This window comes from Carcharhinus amblyrhynchos, chromosome 27, assembly GCF_965287045.1.
Source record: "Carcharhinus amblyrhynchos chromosome 27, sCarAmb.v2.hapA, whole genome shotgun sequence".
NCBI lineage: Eukaryota > Metazoa > Chordata > Chondrichthyes > Carcharhiniformes > Carcharhinidae > Carcharhinus > Carcharhinus amblyrhynchos.
The window spans coordinates 31,996,705-32,016,434 of record NC_137350.1 but is presented as its reverse complement, the minus strand read 5'-3'; the positions used below and the strand labels follow the sequence as shown (position 1 = coordinate 32,016,434).

General features: G+C 44.9%; 1 protein-coding gene across 1 annotated transcript in view; it reads right to left on the bottom strand.

Moving 5' to 3' along the window:
• Positions 1–1,344: 1,344 nt before the first annotated feature.
• osbpl7 (oxysterol binding protein-like 7) overlaps positions 1,345–19,730 on the bottom strand; it is a 93,715-nt gene continuing 75,329 nt past the window's right edge. The window contains exons 16-23 of the mRNA XM_080213756.1: positions 18,957–19,094; positions 14,577–14,640; positions 13,711–13,789; positions 12,057–12,201; positions 10,232–10,376; positions 7,562–7,688; positions 6,137–6,259; positions 1,345–4,391 (exon numbers count right to left, since the gene is read on the bottom strand). Of these exons, the coding sequence (XP_080069882.1) occupies positions 4,283–4,391; positions 6,137–6,259; positions 7,562–7,688; positions 10,232–10,376; positions 12,057–12,201; positions 13,711–13,789; positions 14,577–14,640; positions 18,957–19,094 (930 nt within the window). The 3' untranslated portion in view covers positions 1,345–4,282. The remainder of the gene's footprint in view (positions 4,392–6,136; positions 6,260–7,561; positions 7,689–10,231; positions 10,377–12,056; positions 12,202–13,710; positions 13,790–14,576; positions 14,641–18,956; positions 19,095–19,730) is intronic.

The window sequence follows — 19,730 nt, the reverse complement described above, 5'->3', positions numbered from 1 at the left end:
AAAGTTAACAGTAATTTGGAAAAAGAAAATTACACATTTGCTGCTTAACGAATGTTAAGGGAGTTCCTTAAATCCACTTTCATTTTTCAGGTCATACATAACTGTTGTTATTGCTCTGATATCTCAGGTCATATGCTGGACAGATTCCATCTTGGTAATTTTAAAAATTCTCACTCTGGTTTACAAAAGAGGCTGTCTCACAAAAAAAAGTTTACAGAAGTGCAGTGATCAGAAAACGGATTCCAAGAATTATGTTGAGTATAATTAATGGACAGACAAATCATCGTACCTCAGTAAATAAAAAGGGGAAGATCACGTATTCTGATAGGACTGTCTACTGCCTGCCCGCAGACAATAACATCCCATTTTATAGGTATAAATACCAGCTTTATACAGCATTATGATTGGACAGTAATTAGGCCAACAAATGATAAGTGAGAGATGAAAATTTCACACCCCAGTAACAGTTTCAAAAATACATGTTCAGACCAAATACTACAGGGCCCATGGCAGGGTGGGGCCCATCAGTGTAAGAGTAAGAGCCTTCACAACCATAACCAGAGGGCATTTCCATGTCAGCCAACGTTCATTTAATTTTATCTTGTCTACTTTCCCCTTCTCGCTGTCAGGGTTCATCTGAAAGCAGGAAGAGTGAAAAGCAATGTCCACCTTCGTCACAGCTCCTCACCCACGGAAAGGTCTAATTCAGCTCCTGGCTGGATAAAAATGCTGCAAACATGCAGCAAACTCAATCAATTCTCTTTATTCACCTTTACAATGCTCAGGGTCGACCAGCGAGTGGCAAGTACCGATGAAACAGTGAAGAAAAGATTGTTCTCTTTTTAAAACTTGGAACGAGTTATCCGGGATTATTCATGGCAACATTCAAACATAGAACTTTACATACCATTGCTTCCACCCCACCCTTTAGTCACGGAGGGATAGGACCCTGCAGGTTTTGACATTCCTATTAGCACACACAGGTGGGCATTCTTCCCAAGCCCTGGCAGTGACTGTCAGTAGGATCAGTTACTGTGGTGGCATCAGAATGAAACATCCAAAAGGTCCTAATGCAACAGATATGCTGCATGGTATCTGGGAGGATTCACTGGAGAGCCATCCAGAACTGGACACCTGGCTAATCCATCCCTCTACTCAAGCCCAGGAACACCAAGGATAATTGTAGCCTCCCTCCATCACCCCCAAATTGCCCTGGCTAAGGGGCAGCCTTTTTTTCAAACAAACCATTCAGGAGTAACTCAAGAATGATTAAAACATATTCAAGTCACTCAAATCAGCACATATTAACCAAGGGCTTAAGTGCATATAAATTAAACAAAGAATGGTACGTGTTTAAGACAGAAAAAAATCTCTTGAAAAGCAAAATGTTGTTAAAAACAAATTTCTTACTGCTCTAGAAATGATCATGGATTCCATCACTAGCTTTCAACAGTTAAAGTAGGTTATTAATCTTGTGTAAGGATTTAATATTTAATTGCAAATGTTCACACCTGACACATGACCGAAATGTTTCCCAGTGTAAGACTTTGGCGTAACGCGCAACAGCGTGTTTTAGAATAGTCAATTCCACCAAGTCCGTTTAACAACCACACGCACTGCTCTCTTGCTATCACTACCCTGATCTACATGGGTAAGAAAAGCTCAACAAGGGAATCACAACAATTTCATCAGCAGATAAGCTCCAACCTATATGTGGGCAACCTGATGTCCACATATAGTCCAGAGACAGCAACAACCTGGTGGGATGTTTCTTCTCATGAATCCACTAGATGTCAACAAGGGCCTCATGGGTGGTGCCAATGTTGAGATCCTGTGCAAGCTGTAAGCTCTGGGGATCTGTTGACAGTGTTTCTCTGCTGGCTCACAGCCTTCCCCAACATCAGAACCAGAACATTACAGCCACGTTTTAAGAACATCCGTGCCCAGATGGTCCTTACCACTGCTGCACTAAACTCCTGTATTTAGCGACTCCGGGTGGAAAAATTCCTGATCGTTGGGAGTGATGGCAGAAGGTTGCCAAACTCCACATTATAATATAGCAACAACTTAGCAAGTGCCCGCATATTATCTACGCTGTAATATACTAAATTTGCAGGCACCTAGAAGCAGTGTTGTAATATAAATTGATTGTATACGCGCTGCCAGATGCAAGAGACATTAGCTATGAAGGCACAGGATGGAATCACCATTTCTTGAGGAGTCCCACTCCCTTTATTAGGAGGCAAAAACCTGATTAACAGCAAAACACTCAGGCAACACCAACTGTGGCTGTGCCGTAATCTTTGACTACAAGGCTGCAGGCAGTTCTGAGTTCCACTCGTCTGTACAGCTCAATGATATTTTTCAAGATGGCTAATTTGCAAACAAGGAAGTTGCTGCCATGTAAGTTAGGCAGAGAGAGTGTGAGAGAGAGAGAGAGAGAGAGAGAGGGGATCTGGCACAATAAGCAGGGAATGGAACTGGTGCCAAATTTGATTGAAGTCTGGTTTTTCTCAATGCAGGAATAAGATGGAGTACTACTATGCACACTCCCAGACACTCTTCATTTTAACTATGTTCCCTTCCCCCTCACGCTTAGTGCTGACTCCATCCTGAAGAGAGGCTCCATAGTGCTATCATGGACAGTTACTGGCATGTTATTGCTTTTGTCGTTTTTTTGTGGTTTTCTGGTGCATCCTGAGGTATTTCTCCCAGTGATCCAAACTCACTGTGTGCGAAACACATTCCCAATGTTAGCACAGAGATCCCATCTAGTTAGGGCTCCCAATGGTCTCATGAAGTTGATGTGCCACCCAATCTCTTAGCACTGTTGCTCAATCTTTACAGCATTAATACATAATGGTGGTGCATCCTGGAGCCAGTCAGGATTTATTGCACAACATAACCCTGCTTCCAGAACCTTCTTCAAAAGAATCCTCCTTTGTGATTTCACTCCCTTCTTATTCTTCACCCTCTTGATCAATACCCAGCCAATCAGCATTGCCCTGTAATGCGCTCTGAAACATCTCTCTGTCTCCAAAGAGTAACGTACAAATGTGAGTTGTTGCTGTAACGGGTTTGCGTCTTTTAATAAAGAGATTGGCGCCTTTATAAAACATCGCTTCTCAGAGCTCACTCTGCCTTCTAGGAAAATTTCAAATTAAATTTTCTGTTTGTTCAAAGGATTAAAAATAACCTTTTGAAAAGAAAAAGCACAAATAATCATCTCTTTAACATGGGCCAGTTTATAAAGGAAAACCAGTGTTTCCAGTATTTCCACAACTTTCTAATTTTCATTGCTCCCTGGGATCCTGCAGGTATGCACACACTTGCTTTGTGTCTTGTGCAACTTGGACAGTTTCCAGTGTCACAATCTCTCCAGCTTTTATTCCAGTAAAACAAACAACTTCTTTCAGATAATAAAAAACACGATCTTTTAAATCAGTGCTACAAACACTTATAAAGTGCTGAATGCTTACTTTGTGAACGTGCAAAACACCGTTTCAGTCTACCTACCAGCTGTGAGGGAGTGTTGGAAGAGGATGCAGTGCCATTGCCAATTATTCAGTTGCACTGTTAGTTCCACAAGAAGTTTGCAAAGGGTGGGGACAACGCATTAGCGATGTGCCTCCACTGGGATAACATGATAAAAAGCTGCTCGTACGTATCAGACCAAACCTCGAAAGGCTGGACGCCTACTCTACGTTATAACCTCCAGAAAGGCAGCAGGCAACCTGGCAGATCTTTGAAAGCACTGAACTCAATTATAAAATGAAAACTTATTTTCCAGAGCTGGCAATAAGAGTACATTCTTTTCAAAAAACAAAGCATTTTGGAATTTTTCTTACAAATTAAAACTGACCGTGGAACAAAGGGTTTAGCAAAACATCAGGTTATTTCACACGGGGCACAGAGTGTGGAGCTTTCATAGATGAAGATATCAGTGGAGTACAGACAAGGGCAGATGTGCACATGTCACAACTAAGACAGGTGTTACGCGTAGCAAGTGCAGCAACCTTGGTGTATTTCTGAATAATGCACTTTTTGAGATAACTACACTCCTACTCCCTTGCCCATTTGATTTGCTGTAGAGTGGGGAGAGGATCTTCTAATGCACCTGACACACAGTTCTTTGCCTCAGTCGTGTGCTGGTCAGTTGTGCTCTCTTGTACAAAACTTTAAGGCACCTACTGGGAGGTATTTCAGAGAAGCAGCGTCTGGGGGTTAGGCTGAAGTAAGAAGAGGTTATGAAGGCCTCCAATGCAGCCTGTGAATTGTGCTCTCACCAAAGCACTGGGTTGTCCAACTTCGAGAATCCAGGATCTTTCCTCAGCTGCCAATAAGTTCCGTTGCTCATCCAGGATTCTTTCCCGCTGCTATCAATGGTTTTCCTGGAAGGAAGACATAGGATATTTTCTTAAGAATAGCTTGACCATAGCACAGCGGCACGCAAGGTGTTTGACGTGGTTCATGTGGTACACGCTCACTTCTGTGTCAACGGCTCATGGCTTCAGATGCCACTTTAGAAACCTGAGCACAAGTCTAGGCTGGTAACCCAGTACAGTAACTGAGGGGATGCTGCATTGTTGGAGTTGTCACCTTTTGGAGAGGGTACCAAACCAAAGCCATCTCATCTAGATGGACATCTCAGGTGGACATAAAAGATATCTCGATGAAGGGATGAGGACAACATGCAGAAAGTGGTGTGGAGTGGGCCAGGGCAGAGTGAACAATTCAATTCTGACATTTGTTTACTGCTGCTGAACACTCCTGGAAAACCAAGGGGAAAAGTTCATGGAATCATTACAGTGCAGAAGGAGGCCATTCAGCTCATCGAGTCTACATCAATTACAATCCCACCCAGGCCCTATCCCTGTAACCCCACTTATTTACCCCACTCATCCCTTGACATGGAGTAATTTAGCATGACCAATCAACCTAATCTGCATATCTTTGAACTATGGGAGGAAACCAGGGCACTGGGTAGAAACCCACGCAGACACGGGGAGATCATGCAAACTTCACAGACTGTCACCCGAGGCCAGAATTGAATCTGGGGCCCTGGCAATGTGAGGCATCAATGCTAACCACTATGCCACCCTCAAGTTAACATTGTTAAAGCCTGACTTCTGTCATTCAGTTTAAAAGTTCAGAGTTTTGGACAATTTAAGTATCCCAGCCATCCCCTTTTTAGACTCTTGAATAAAACATAAATCATTAAACACAAATGAGAGGGGATCCCCTATTGAAAAATGTCCAAAGACAATTAATACTCATCACCATAAAACTTAGAAGTAAGCCATTCAACCATTGAGTCTGCCCCTGCCAGCCAGTGAGACCATAACTGAGCTGATGTGATAATCCTCAAGTCCACTCTCCCATCTTATCCCCATAACTCTCAATTCCCTTACTGATTAAACGTCTGTCTATCTCAGCCTGTTTCTCTCAACCTAATGTAACTGACATAACATTAACAAATCTTAACAATGTAATTGATAAGGGATGAGCAACTAACTCCCCTCCTCAATGCCAGCTTCAGATTCTGGTCACACCTCAATGCACTGATGACAATCCCGCTCAGGCCCTATCCCTTTAACTATAAGCATTTACTCTGCTAGTCCCCCTGAAGGGGGGGATTTAGCATGGCCAATCCATTTAACCCGTACACCTTTGAAATGTGGGAGACATGGCAATTCAATCCGGTGTTCAGGTTTCCTCCCACAGTCCAAAGATATGCGGATTAGGTGGATTGACCACGCTAAAATTGCCCCATAGTGCAAGGGGAACTCGTTAGCTTAAAATGCATGGGGTTATGGGAATGGGGCCTGGGTGGGATTGTGGTCGATGCAGACTCGACGGGCCAAAATGACGTGCTCCTGCACTATAGGATTCTGTGATCTATGAAAACCAGGGCACCTGAAGGAAACCCGCACAGACATGGGGAGAATGTGCAAACTCCAGACAGACAGTGACCCAAGGCTGCAATTGAACCCGGGTACCTGAAGCTGTGAGACAGCAGTGCCACAATGCCAATGTCACATATTTTCTGCAGCACTGGAGATTTATTTGCAAAAGGTGTGTACCCATTGTATTTAAAAAGAGAGAAGCCTGATGGCCACAACAGCTCGTTACTTACGTAAAGAAGCGTGACAAATAGACCATGTTGTTTTCCTCCATGATTCTCCTTCTGTCTCTCTGGAGCTGCTCAATTCTTTGTTTATGAACTTCCGCTGCCTCAGTGTTCCCCTCCTCTAGGTACCTGTGGAAATCAAAATATTAAATTGAAAACGCATTCACGTGATAACAAACACTCGCTTGGTAGTTTTGAACTTGAATAGAAAGGCACATTGCTGAAGCTCTTCATTTCGGACTCAGCAAGACAAATGCAAGAATACCAAATTTCAAATGATCAGAATTGATTTGCCTTTGGATCCAGTGAGTGTTTGAAATTTGGCATTCCTGCATTTACTCCAATGAAACTCTGGCAACATGCCTCTTTCTTCCACAACACATAAACGGTACCCCGAGGACAGTGAATTAAGGTTGCTGGTAGAAAGAAGAGAGAGCAGGGAGGAGATGAGGAGAATTATATCCTTGATGATGATCTGGAACGCACTGTCTGAAAGAGTGGTGGCAACAGATTCAACAGCAAATTTAAAAAATAATGGATAAATCTGTAAGTAGGAAGAAAATATAGAGCTATGGGTAAAGAACAGGAGAGTAAGACTTTGCAAAGAACAGTATGTTCTCCCTGTGCTTACGTGGGCTTCCTCCAGATGTTCCAGTTTCTTCCCACAGTCCAAAGATGTGCAAGTTAGATTGACTGACCATGCTGAATTGCCCCTCGTGTCAGGGAATTAGCAAGATAAATATGTGGGGTTACATCAATAGGGACTGGGTAAGATTGGTGCAGACCTGAATGGTCTCCTTCTGCACTGTTGGGGTCCTAGGAATTACCTTATCCTCATAGCCCTGTGCATTTTTATAGGTTAGGTGGATTGGCCATACTAAATTGCCTCTTAGTGTCAGGGGAACTAGCTAGGGAAAATGCATGGGGTTATGGGGATAGGTTCTGGATGGGAATGTTGTCGGTGCAGGCTCAATGCCTGAATGGCATTGTAGGGTTCTATGACACAGAGTTACAATCTGGTCACGGGTCCCTCCGTCCACCTGTGACTCAGAACTTATGCAGCATGGCCCAGAAATCATGCTATGTGGTGTTTACAAGTGAAATTACTGAGGCACGAACACTCCTGTTTGTATATATTATGACTTTCACTAAAAGAACACAGCAAGTAATTACTTAGAAACCTACTTCTGTACACCAACCTCAGGTGGCAGAAGTTTCTAGGATTAAGTGTCAATCCCCAGCATAAAATGCCAGAAATATCATTGGACAGTCATAACACAACTCAGTTGAATATCTTACAAACAATTAAGATTTGAACAGAATTGAATTTTACGTGATGACTTCAGAGTAACTGCATTATGTAGTTGTAACTGCGTTATATCCTACATTCCTGATGGCCTTATTCCAAGCAACCTGGTTACTTCAACCTACCTCTGGTCAGGCCGCAAGCGTGTGTCAGTCAAGGGCAAGACACGTTTAAGATCAGGAGTCAATTCATTAAGTTCTCGTGCAAACGTGGTGAAACCATAATAATTTTCATGATCTTTAGGTACAGGGTCTGAAAGGCAGAAAAAGCAGTGCATGCTATTACAAACTGGGTGTGTCATTACAAAGACCTCCAGGGTAAAATACTTAAAGGAGAAAATGCCAGAAAATCTGGCAGCATCTGCAGGGAGAGAAAAGAGCTGATACTTCGAGTCCAGATGACCCTTTATCAAAGTTTTGGGCCAGAGTTTCAGGAGTACAGCTCATTCCATATACATAGGGGAAGTGATGGCCTCGTGGTATTATCACTAGACTATTAATCCAGAAACTTAGCAAAACGTTCTGGGGATCCGGGTTCAAATTCTGCCATGGCAGATAGTGGAATTTTAATTCAAAAAAAAAATCTGGAATTAAGAATCTACTGTTGACCATGAAACCATTGTTGGAAAAACAGATCTGGTTTACTAATGTTCTTTAGAGAAGGAAATCTGCCGTCTTTACCTGGTCTTGCCTACATATCAATGTGGTTGACTCTCAACTGCAAGTCACTCAGTTTCAGGGTAACTAGGAATGGGCACTAAATGCTGGCCAGCCAGCGGCACTCATGTCCCACAAATGAATAAAATAAAAACGCACAACCCTCTGTGTGAAAAAGACCCAAGGAACATCTTTTCATACAGAGGGCGGTGCGTATGTAGAATGAGCCGTCAGAGGAAGTGGCAGAGGTGGGTACAATTACAACATTTAAAAAGACATTTGGACAGGTACATAGATGGGAAAGGTTTAGAGGGACACGGGCCAAACACAGGCAAATGGGACTAGTTCGGTTTAGGAAGCCTGGTCGGCAGGAACGACTTGGGCTGAAGGGCTCGTTTCCGTGCTGCACATCTCTGACTCTACAGCATTTTCAGAAGGGTTATAAGACCACAGACCATAAGACCACAAGACATAGGAGCAGAATTAGGCCACTCGGCCCATCAAGTCTGCTCCGCCATTCGATATTTTTCTCACCCTCCCATTCTCCTGCCTTTTCCCTACAACCCCTGACCCCCTTATTAATCAAGAATCTATCTATCTGTCTTAACGACACTCAACGACCTGGCCTCCACAGCCTTCTGCGGCAAAGAGTTCCACAGACTCACCACTCCCTGGCTGAAGAAATTCCTCCTCATCTCTGTATTAAAGGATTGTCCCTTTAGTCAGAGGTTGCGCCCTCTGGTTCTAGTTTTTCCTACTAGTGGAAACATCCTCTCCACATCCACTCTATCCAGGCATCGCAGTATCGTGTAAGTTTCAAGAAGATCCCCCCCCTCATCCTTCTAAACTCCAATGAGTACTGACCCAGCGCTGGAGGTGGTCACAGAGATCAAGGGGGCGAGGTCGTGGAGAGATTCAAAAACAAGGATCAGAAATGTAAAATTGGCTCCCAATCCAACAACTCATCAATGTGGATGCACAGGGACACAGCTGAGCAAACAAACTGGTGGGAGTTGGGATGCAGGGAGCAGGATTTGACATGCCTTTGGACGTTGTTGCTTGGGATCAGCATACAGCTAAAGTTTAAAGTTTATTTATTGTCAGAAGTAGGCTTATATTAACACTGCAATGAAGTTACTCTGAAAACGCATTAACACTGCAATGAAGTCACTCGGAAAACCCCCGAGTCGCCACACTCGGGCTCCTGTTGGGGCACTGAGGGAAAATTTAGAATGGTCAATGCACCTAATCAGCACGTCTTTCAGACTGTGGGAGGAAATCAGAGCATCCAGAAGAAACCCACTCAGGGAAGGGGAGAACGTGCAGACTCCGCACAGACAGTGAACCAAGCTGGGAATCGAACCTGAGCCCTTGGCACTGTGAGGCAGCAGTATTAACCACAGTGCCGTGAAATTAGAAAGAGGACCAAGATCATTAGAACTGTAGAGGAATTTCTAGTTTATGGGTCTCAGTGAGGGTTACGAAAATGCTGTCAGAACTTGACTGATTTCTTTCACTTTCCTGGCGTGCCGAGGTCCCAGCAACCTTAGCACAGGTCAGATTTCATACTCGAGTTCCTCTGGCTGTACAGTCTCCTGTCATAGAGTGATCTATCAGCCAGGGTTCAATAGTAGCACTCTCACCTCAAGAGTCAAAACGATGAGAGTTCAGGCTCCACGTCCTGAACATAAAACCCAACCTGACATCCCAAGGTAGCACAGTGGCAGGTGCTGTCTTTCGAATGATACAATCGGGTCCCTGTGTGTCCTCTCGGTTGGACGCAAAGGATCCCAAGACGCTAAGCAGAGCCAGGATTCCTCTACTTAGAATGGCCTGGCCAATGTTTTGTTCCCTTAACTAACACCACAAACAGATTATCTGGACATGATCACAATGCTATTTGTGGGAGCTTGCTGTACACAAATTAGCTGCTGCGTTTCATACATTACAACAGTGACTATTCAAAATTATTCCATTGGCTGTGTGGAACTATGGAACCTTTCCAGGTTGTGAAATACAAAACGTAATACTTTCTCTCATCAAGAATCATCCTCCCTGGGAACATTGTCAAGAATGAATGTTGTATACATTGCTTAAAACAAAAATGCCCAGCGTGGGAGACAACGTAACAGATCTTACTTGGTTTCCAAATGCATTTAGCGGATTGTGGCCCGCCACAGTAAATCCCCTCATGCCATTTGCCAAACAGTTGATGCATGACCCTTCCACTCTGATCCATTACTGCTCCGTGTACCTCATTTACATTCGAACTCCAGTATTTGGTCTGAAAAATAGAGACAGTGCTATTGGCAAAACCCAGACTGAGATTCAAACTTCATGTAGCTTTCACACGGGGAGACCTTTGTTAAACATAAATATCAGACAGCGCACAGGAACACAGTAAATCAGTAAGGACCACTGCATTTCATTCAGCCAGCTACATACTCTACCACATGCACTCCCCCATCACTCTGTTTCCACCTCTCATTTGTATCATCCAAGCCTCCACGTCATGAAGCAACATTAATATTTGTATCAGGTCCCCGAACCCTCTGTCCCACACACTCAGCACCCTCTGTGTGCGAAGCAGTTTAATCCAAACTGCTCACCTTGCCTCTTCAAAGCTCACACCTTTTCCCTCTGGTTACAGGACTTGAAACGAGCAGTAAGATGGCAGCGGGAGGAGGTGGCAATAACCAAGTGGTATTATCGCTCGGCTATTAACCCAGGAACTTAGCTAAATGTTCTGGGGACCCAGGTTCGAATCCTGTCACGGCAGATGGTGGAATTTGAATTCAACATTAAAAAAATCTGTAATTAAGAATCTACTGATGACCATTAAGCCATTATCAATTGTTGGAAAAACCCATCTGGCTCACTAATATCCTTTAGGGAAGGAAATCTGCTGTCCTTACCTGGTTTGGCTGTGTGTGACTCCAGAGCCACCACAATGTGGTTGACTCTCAGTTGCCCTCTGAACAAGGGCAAATAGAGATGGGCAATAAATGCTGGCCAGCCAGCAACACCCGTGTCTTACAAATTAATAGAAAAAAACTAAAACAAGGGAGAGAATCATAGAATCCCAACAGTGCAGGAGGAGGCCATTTGGCCCATCAAGTCTGCATCGACCATAATCCCACCCAGATGCTATCCCCATAACGCCATGCATTTACCCTACTAATACCTCTAACACTCATGGGCAATTTAGCATGGCCAATTTACCCAACACACATCTTTGCAGAGCAGCTTCAGAATGTCACAGTACTCTGATTTAATACTGCTCCCCTTTGACTGGGAACATTATACATATTCTGACAGCAGGTACCATAACCAGGCAACCAGCTAGCCCAGCTCTTCTTTCCCTTGTCCTTTGGTGATATGAATCATAAGTGGTTGTAGAATCATAGAACACTGGTGGCTATTGGGTCCATCATGCTTGTGCAGGACGGAGAAGAGCACAATCTAATTAGTCTGACTCCCCTATTTATTCCCCCATTGTCCTGCAAATATTTACCCTTCAGGTATTTATCCAGTTCCCTTTTGAAAGTTATTACTGAGTCTGATTTCACCACGGTGGTACTTTCCAGATCATAACCTGCGTAAGTTTAAAAACTTACATTACCTGCAAATTACTTTAAACCTTTGCCCTCTGCTACTGGAAATCGTTTCTCTTTATTTACCCTATCCCAACCTTTCAAGGTTTTGAACACTACTAAGTCTTCTCCCTAATTTTCTTTTCTCATGGAGAATAATCCCAGCTTCTTTATGATTCCCGCATCCGTAATCCCCATCCTAGTCAACCTTCTCTGCCTTTGAATACAATATTCCGTCTCTTTAGTGCATGCCTCCCAGCACAGAGAAGAGAGAATAAATGGTGTGGGTGCCTCCTTTTAGAGGTACTGCAGACACCTCCCACTGCATTGCCCAGTGCCAGATGGGCAAGAACCCTCAAGAACAAACTCACCTTACAAAATGTCAATCTGCAGTGACAGATACTGCTTTTCAGGTTTGTGATTGTCACTTCTCCATAATGTTCTATCCATCGCTGCCCACTCAGGATATTATGGATGCAGGAGGTGATCTTATTCCACTGATAATGATCGCCAAACCTGGGAATGCCACAAAGAGCACGTTTGTAACAAATACACCACAAACACACTGATTATTTGAACCCTGCTCTCTCACAACTCATGAATGAATGTGCAAGTCACAAAGTGGCACAGCACAGGAGATCATTTCACCCCTTGCATCAGAGCTGGCTTTTGTTACAACCATCTAATTAATCCCACTTTTCATGTAACTCTTTTTCCAGAATACATGTTTAACTAATGCCTTAATTAAAGGTAGTACTGAATTTGCTTGCCCAGATCACCAACAACCTTCCCTGGTCCCTCCATGAGGACGTTATAGTTAAGAAAGCCCATCAACGCCTCTACTTTCTCAAAACACTAAGGAAATTTGACATGCCTGCTACAACTCTCACCAACTTTCACAAATGCACTATAGAAAGCATTCTTCCTGGTTGGTATGGCTCTTGCCCTGCCCAAGACCGCAAGAAACTATAAGGATCATGAATGAAGCCGAGTCCATCACACAAACCAGCCTTCCATCCATTGACTCTGCCTACACTTCCCACTGCCTCAGCAAAGCAGCCAGCATAATCAAGGACCCCATGCACCCTAGATATTCTCTCTTCCACCTTCTTCCATCAGGGAAAAGATGCAAAAAATCTGAGGTCACGTACCAATCAGCTCAAGAACAGCTTCTTCCCTCCTGCCATCAAACATTTGAATGGACCTACCTCGCATTAAGTTGATCTTTCTCTACACCCTAGCTATGACTGTAACACTACATTCTGCACCCTCTCCTTTCCTTCCCTACTTTTGGTATGTTTTGTCTGTATTTGGCGTAAGAAAACAATATTTTTCACTGTATGATAACACATGTGACAATAATAAATCAAATCAAGCTTTTACTATCCTTTTATGTGCGGAATTTCAGATCATAGCCACAGATAAAGGATGTTTACTCATCTGGCCTCTGATTCATTTGACAATAACCTTCAATCTGTGTCTTCTGCTTTCTGACCCTGCTGCTATGGAAGTGGTTTCTTTTCATTTACTCCAACAAAACTCAAGAAGCTTGAGTTTTAGACAAAGCAACCCACTTGATTGGCACTCCTTTCACACACATTCACTCCCTCCATCACCGGCACACACTGGCAGCCATGTGTACCACCTACACGATGCACTGCAGGAACTCACCAAGGCTTCTTAGGCAGCACCTTACAAACCCACGACCACTATCATCTAGAATAGGGTAGCAGACATTTGGGAACACCACTCCACCTGCATGCTCCCCTCCAGGTCACTCACTATCCTGATTTAGAAATATGATTGCCATTCCTTCATTGTCACTGGGTCAAAATCCTGAAACTCCCATCCTAACAGCACTGTGGGTGTACCTACACTACAAGGACTGCAGTTGTTCGAGAAGGCAGTTCACCACCACCTTCTCAAGTGCAACTAAAGACGGGCAATAAATGTTGGCTAGCCAGTGACACCCATGTCTCAAATAAATTTAAAACATCTTAAAAACTTTCTAAATCATCTACTTACTTTGGCAAACTTGCATTCACCATTCCAACTGGCACAATCTCGAGGGACTTCCCCCAAAATTTGTTCTTCCATCTTACATCTGGAAGCAGAAAGAAGAAAGTCTTGTGTTTAAGTCTTGTGTTTCAGATACAACCCAAAGGTTTTCAAAGCACAGAATTGTTGGCAATAATAGATGGTCAGAAGAACAAAGGAACATACAAAACTGCAATCATTTAGCCAGCCCCAACCATGAGCAGATTCTCAGGCCAAAAAAAAATCAATATTAAAGGTATAGTATATTTGGATAGGTATATGGATGAGAAAGGTTAGAGGGATATGGGCCAAATACAAGCAAATGGGATTAGTTCAGTTTAGGAAACCTGGTTGGCATGGACAAGGTGGGCCGAAGGGCCTGTTTCCGTGCTGTATATCTCCATGACTCTATTACACTAACTGTGATGACAGACAAGCTGGGTCAGTCTGCAGGAACAAAATCAAAGCAGGGCAAGAGAGAAAGTTGGGGGCGGGGGGGGGGGAGGGAAAAAAAGAGAGGACGGGGTGCGAATAAAGACTGGCGGGGGGACAGGGCCTGAGTGGCACTGTGGTTGGTGCAGACCTGATGGGCCGAACAGCCTCCTTCTGCATTGTAGGATTCTATGATGCTACTCGATTTTTGACCCTCATGTGTTTTTAGCAGGCAGCAAGACCATTTATTGCTGACCAGCCGAACTGCATCAGTAGTGCGCCTGTCTCTCCAGTAAGCACACGATTGATCATAAATAGTGACTCGTCGTTACCCCCATGACAGTTTTAGATTTAATTTCCATAACGAAGGTTTCAAACTGTACAATAAGCCCTTTTCCCCAGCCACTGCCAAAGAAACTAACCTTGCCAGAAGAGGAAGTTTGCGGATTCAGCATGACAGACAGAGACAGGAGGATGATGGCTAACCTGCAATAAACAACACAACTAGTTAGGATGGACAGCATTATCCGTGTGAGTCAAATGATCACGGTACACCTCGCCTCATAGCCATCTCCCTCTTGGTAAGCTGCAGTACCAGAGATGCCGGTACCTCATCTGACAACCTTTGGTCAGAACTTTCCCATCCCGCCCACCGTGGGAAGCATAGCGGGCAGGACACGGACCACGCAAAGGCCCACTGGCCACGAGCAGGGTTTTCTGGTCTGGGGGTGAATGCGGCCGGAAAATCCCACCCTTCACCTCAGAATCTTGCCAGAGAGCCCCAGCACAGATATCTCAACAGCACCCGATTCTGCTGGGGTTCAGGGTTCGTTTCAAGGAGAGGCGATGGCCTCACGGTATTATTACTGGACTATTAATCCAGAAACTCAGCTACTGCTCAGGGACCCAGGTTCAAATCCCGCCACGGCAGGTGGTGGAGTTTTAATTCAATAAAAATATCTGGGATGACCATGAAACTACTGTCGGAAAAACCCATCTGGTTCACTAACGTCCCTTTAGGGAAGGAAATCTGCTGTCCTTACCTGGTCTGGCCTACATGTGACTCCAGATCCAGAGCAATGTGGTTGACTCTCAACTGCCCTCTGAAATGGCATAGGAAACCATTCAGTTCAAGGGCAATTAGGGATGGGCAATAAATGCTGGGCAGCCAATGACACCCATGTCCCACAAATGAATAAAACAAAATGCTGGTGTTAAACAGTGCCAAAGGTTGACATTCCTCCTTCAAAGTAACTGCAACTCTGAGCACCAGCTGTCAGCAAACAATTTGGGACAGGCTGAAAGTCCCCAGAGGACGAGTGACCTGAAATATTGGGCAGATTTTCCTCTCCCCAGCTGCTGCCTGACACATTATCAAACTGGCCCAAAGCTCCAGGGGCACACAGAGCAACTCATCAAACACACTGATCGTTGCGTAAGCAAACAGGCCAGCCAGGACGGGACAGTGGCCAGACCATCGTGCTCATTCTCGTGGGACTTGATGCTTATGAACAAGAAGATGGGAGCACGGCTTAACAGCTCATCTGAAAGGCTGCACCTCCGACAATGCAGCACTCCCTCACTGGATACACCACAGACTGACCTCACCATCTCCAAGGCCGGGAAAAGAGCAGTTACTCCAAGAAGTGCGAAATATATGCAGGCCTGCAGCTAAGTGTGAAACAACGCGGTCCCAAAGCTCCCCTCCCTTCCCAGCTTACTCCTTGTCTAACCTCTGGAAAACAAGTCGGCGAAATTAAAGCCAGACTCACTTTTCAAAGGGGACTAAGCGACTGCTGTGTGCTCTGTTTCACGGAGACATGGCTCACTCCTGCTTCATCAGACAGTGCCCTGCAACCGGAGGGCTTCTCAATTGCCAAATGGACGCACAGTGGCCTCAGGCAAGGATAGAGGAGGGTGGATCATCCTCCTTATCAACACCTTGTGGTGCTTAGACGTAGCAAGATTGGTAAGTTTCTGCTCCCCAGACCTAGAATACCTGACACTAAAATGCTGCCCCTACTATGTTCCGTGTAAGTTTATCCTGATGGCAGTTTACATCCCACCCCATGCAGACGTGAAGACCACACTGGATGAAATATACACCACTACGAATGGCCTCGAGACGAAACATCCCGAGGCCTGGTTCATCGTGGCTGGGGACTTCAATCAGGCCAAGCTCAAGAGCATCCTATCAAGATATCATCAGCACATCTCCTGTTCCACCAGAGGCCCAAACATCCTAGACCACAGCTACACAAATATCAAACATGCCTACCACTCTATTGCTCACCCACACTTCGGCAAATCAGACCACAAGGCTGTGCTCCTGCTCACGGCTCACAAGCAACAACTGAAACAGGAGAATCCATCAAAGAAAGTCGTACAACGCTGGCCTGAGTCAGATGATTCCTTAGGGGACTGCTTAGAGTCAGTAGACTGGTCAGTTTTTAAAAACTCTGCGACCAACCTGAACAAGTACACCACTACAGTAACTGACTTCATTAGTAAGTTTGGAGAAACTGTGTGCCAAAGAAGCAAATTCACAACTGGAAACCACGGATGAACAGGGACGTCCAGTGCTTGCTGAAGTCTGGGCCTGAGGCATTCAAGTCAGATGACCCTGATCTATACACCAGGTACACGGTACATACTCTTGCAACTTGGCCAACATTGTCTACCTGATACGCTGCAGGAAGGATGTCCCCAGGCATGGTACATTGGCAAGACTATGCAGATGCTACAACAATGGATGGATGAACACTGGTCAACAACCGCCAGGCAGGAGCATTCCCTTCCAGTTGGGGAACACTTCAGCAGTCAAGGGCATTCAGCCTCTGATCTTTGGGTAAGCATTCTCCAAGGTGGTCTTCATGACACAAGACAACGCAGAATCGGCGAGCAGAACCTGACAGCCAAGTTCCGCAAGCATGAGGGCGGCCTCAACCGGCATCTTGGGTTCATATCACACTACCTGTAACCCTCACGACTTGGCCTCAGCTTGCAAAATCCTACTAACTGTCCTGCCTTGAGACAATTCATACCGCTTTAACCTGTGCTTAATCCTCTCTCCCCTCACATTGTCTGCACCTGTAAAGACTTGATTACCTATTCAGGTTCGCATTCCAACCATTATCTAATAATTGAGTTTGTGTCTACATATACCCTGTTTGTGAACCGAACTCTCCACTCAACTGATGAAGGAGCCGAAAGTTCATGCTACCAAATAAACCTGTTGGGCTTTAACCTGATGTTGTGAGACCTCTTACTGTGCCTGTACAAAAATAATCCAGATATGGTCTAAGGAGATCCATCAAAGATACCAAGAGACAATACCGGACCAGCTCTCTGCTGACTATGGCAAGGTCTGCAAGACATAACAGGCTACAAGGTGAAGGCATGTAAAATCTACAGGTGATAGTGCAGTCTATAGCACCACCAAGTGGTGAGCCAAGGGCATGTTCAAAATGGCAGAACTAAATTCAGATTTCAAATTCAAAGTTCTAATTCAGAACTGTTGCTGGTCCAATAGAAAGACTTGGATAGTGCATGTTTCACAATCTCAGGATACCCCAAAGAACTTTACAGCCAATGAAGTATTTCTGAACAGCAGTCACCTTTGTAATGCAGAAAACACAGCAGCCAATTTGCACACAGCATGTTCCATCGACCCTGATGCGATATTGGTCAGATTAACAGATGTGTTTTATTTGATGAAGCAGCTTTTGAACATTGCAATGAATAATCCACACTGCCGCTGACTCTCATTCCCAAAAACATTAGTGTCAAAGGTGGCTTGTTAGTGTGGAGCTGGTTAAGTTATTTGGAGATAACATTTGCCACCAAAGTGGAAAATAGCAGGAATTACTGTGCAAAACCACACCTGGCAATTGCCCAGCACGGTCTGTAGTCTGCTGATGCCCAGTGAGATGATCCCAGGCTGTGAAGGCACTTGGGAGGGAACGGTGGGATTGCTACTCAATCTGAGACAGGAAAAAATAGAGAAGGAAGGAAAACAAACAAAGAACGGCCCCTGTACCTATTGGGTTTCAAATTCTGCCTGCTGAAAACCACAAATTTGGATGAAATAATTTGGATAGAGCAATGACATCTTCCAAAGACAAGTTAGTTCAAAACGGTCACAGTCTTGGTCTGCACCCCACCTATCACCTTAACCATTCCCTCGAGATAGCGGTGTCTACCGTCTACAAGATGCAGGAATTCACCAAGACACTTTCAACAGCATCTTCCAGATCCATGATTGCCACCACCTAGAAGGACGAGGGCAGCAGGAACATGGGATCGCCACCAAAGAATCCCTACAGTACAGAAGGAGGCCATTCGGCCCATTGGGTCTGTACTGATCACAATCCCATCCAGGCCCAATTCCCGCAACCCTACGCATTTACGCTGCTAATCCCCCGACACCAGGGTCAATTTAGCAAGGCCAATCAACCTCACCTGCACATCTTTGAACTGTGGGAGGAAACCCAGGCAGACATGGGGAGAATGTGCAAACTCCACACAGACAGTGACCCAGGGCCTGACATCAACCTGGGTTCCTGGTGCTGAGGGGCAGCGAAGCTAACCGCTATGTTCCCATGGTGGAAGTTCCACGATCCTGGCTTGGAAATTTAGCGCCATTCCTTCACTGGATCAAAATAAACGCTGCCTGAGGAGCGACACCTACATACCAAGAGCAAATAAAGAATAAACTCAAAAACACCACTGGAGCTGCAAACTCCCCAAATTCAGGAGGTGACGAAATCGAAAAAACATCGGTGGAGATAATAAATAAATACCTGTTCTCCAATAAACTGGAAACCCTTATCTTCTCTTATACATTCGTATGTTTCTCCAAGGACAGGGTTGAATGGCTTGCTCCTTGCTCTGTAGTAAGCGGAAGCGTAACCTGACACCACAAAGGCAGCAATGTAAACCTGTAGGAGAATAGGAAAGCAAAACTGTAACTGAGCCAGTGCAGAGGAAGGGCAAGCTGGGACGGACATCTTTCAATACTGCCAGTGAATCCCAATCAATCTCATCTGTCCCACACCCAGGCCAGCGCTTTACAGTCTCTTCCTCCTCCTCTCCCCGCCCCCCACCCCGGTAGCAGGCTTGCAGATAGGATTACTCAGGTGACCTTGCCAACCACCTGCAAACTTGGCAACAATTGCTGGACTTGTCATATTACACAAATAAAAGTTTTAAAGATTATTGTCACAAGTAGGCTTACGTTAACCTTGCAATGAAGTTACTGTGAAAATCCCCTAGTCGTCCCACTCCAGCACCTGTTCGAGTACACCAAGGGAGAATTTAGCATGGCCAATGCACCTAACCCGCACGCCTTTCGGACTGTGGAAGGAAACCACAGCACCCAGAGGAAACCTTACTTCCGAGTTCCCAGGGGACCCTTAATTCATACATTTGTAACCCAGAGGGCAGTGAACATACTGAATTTAGCATGGTCAATGCACTTAGCCAGCATGTCTTTCGGATCGTGGGAGGAAATGCAGACTCCACATAGACAATGATCCAAGCCGGGAATTGAACCCAAGTCCCTGGCGCCCGGAGGC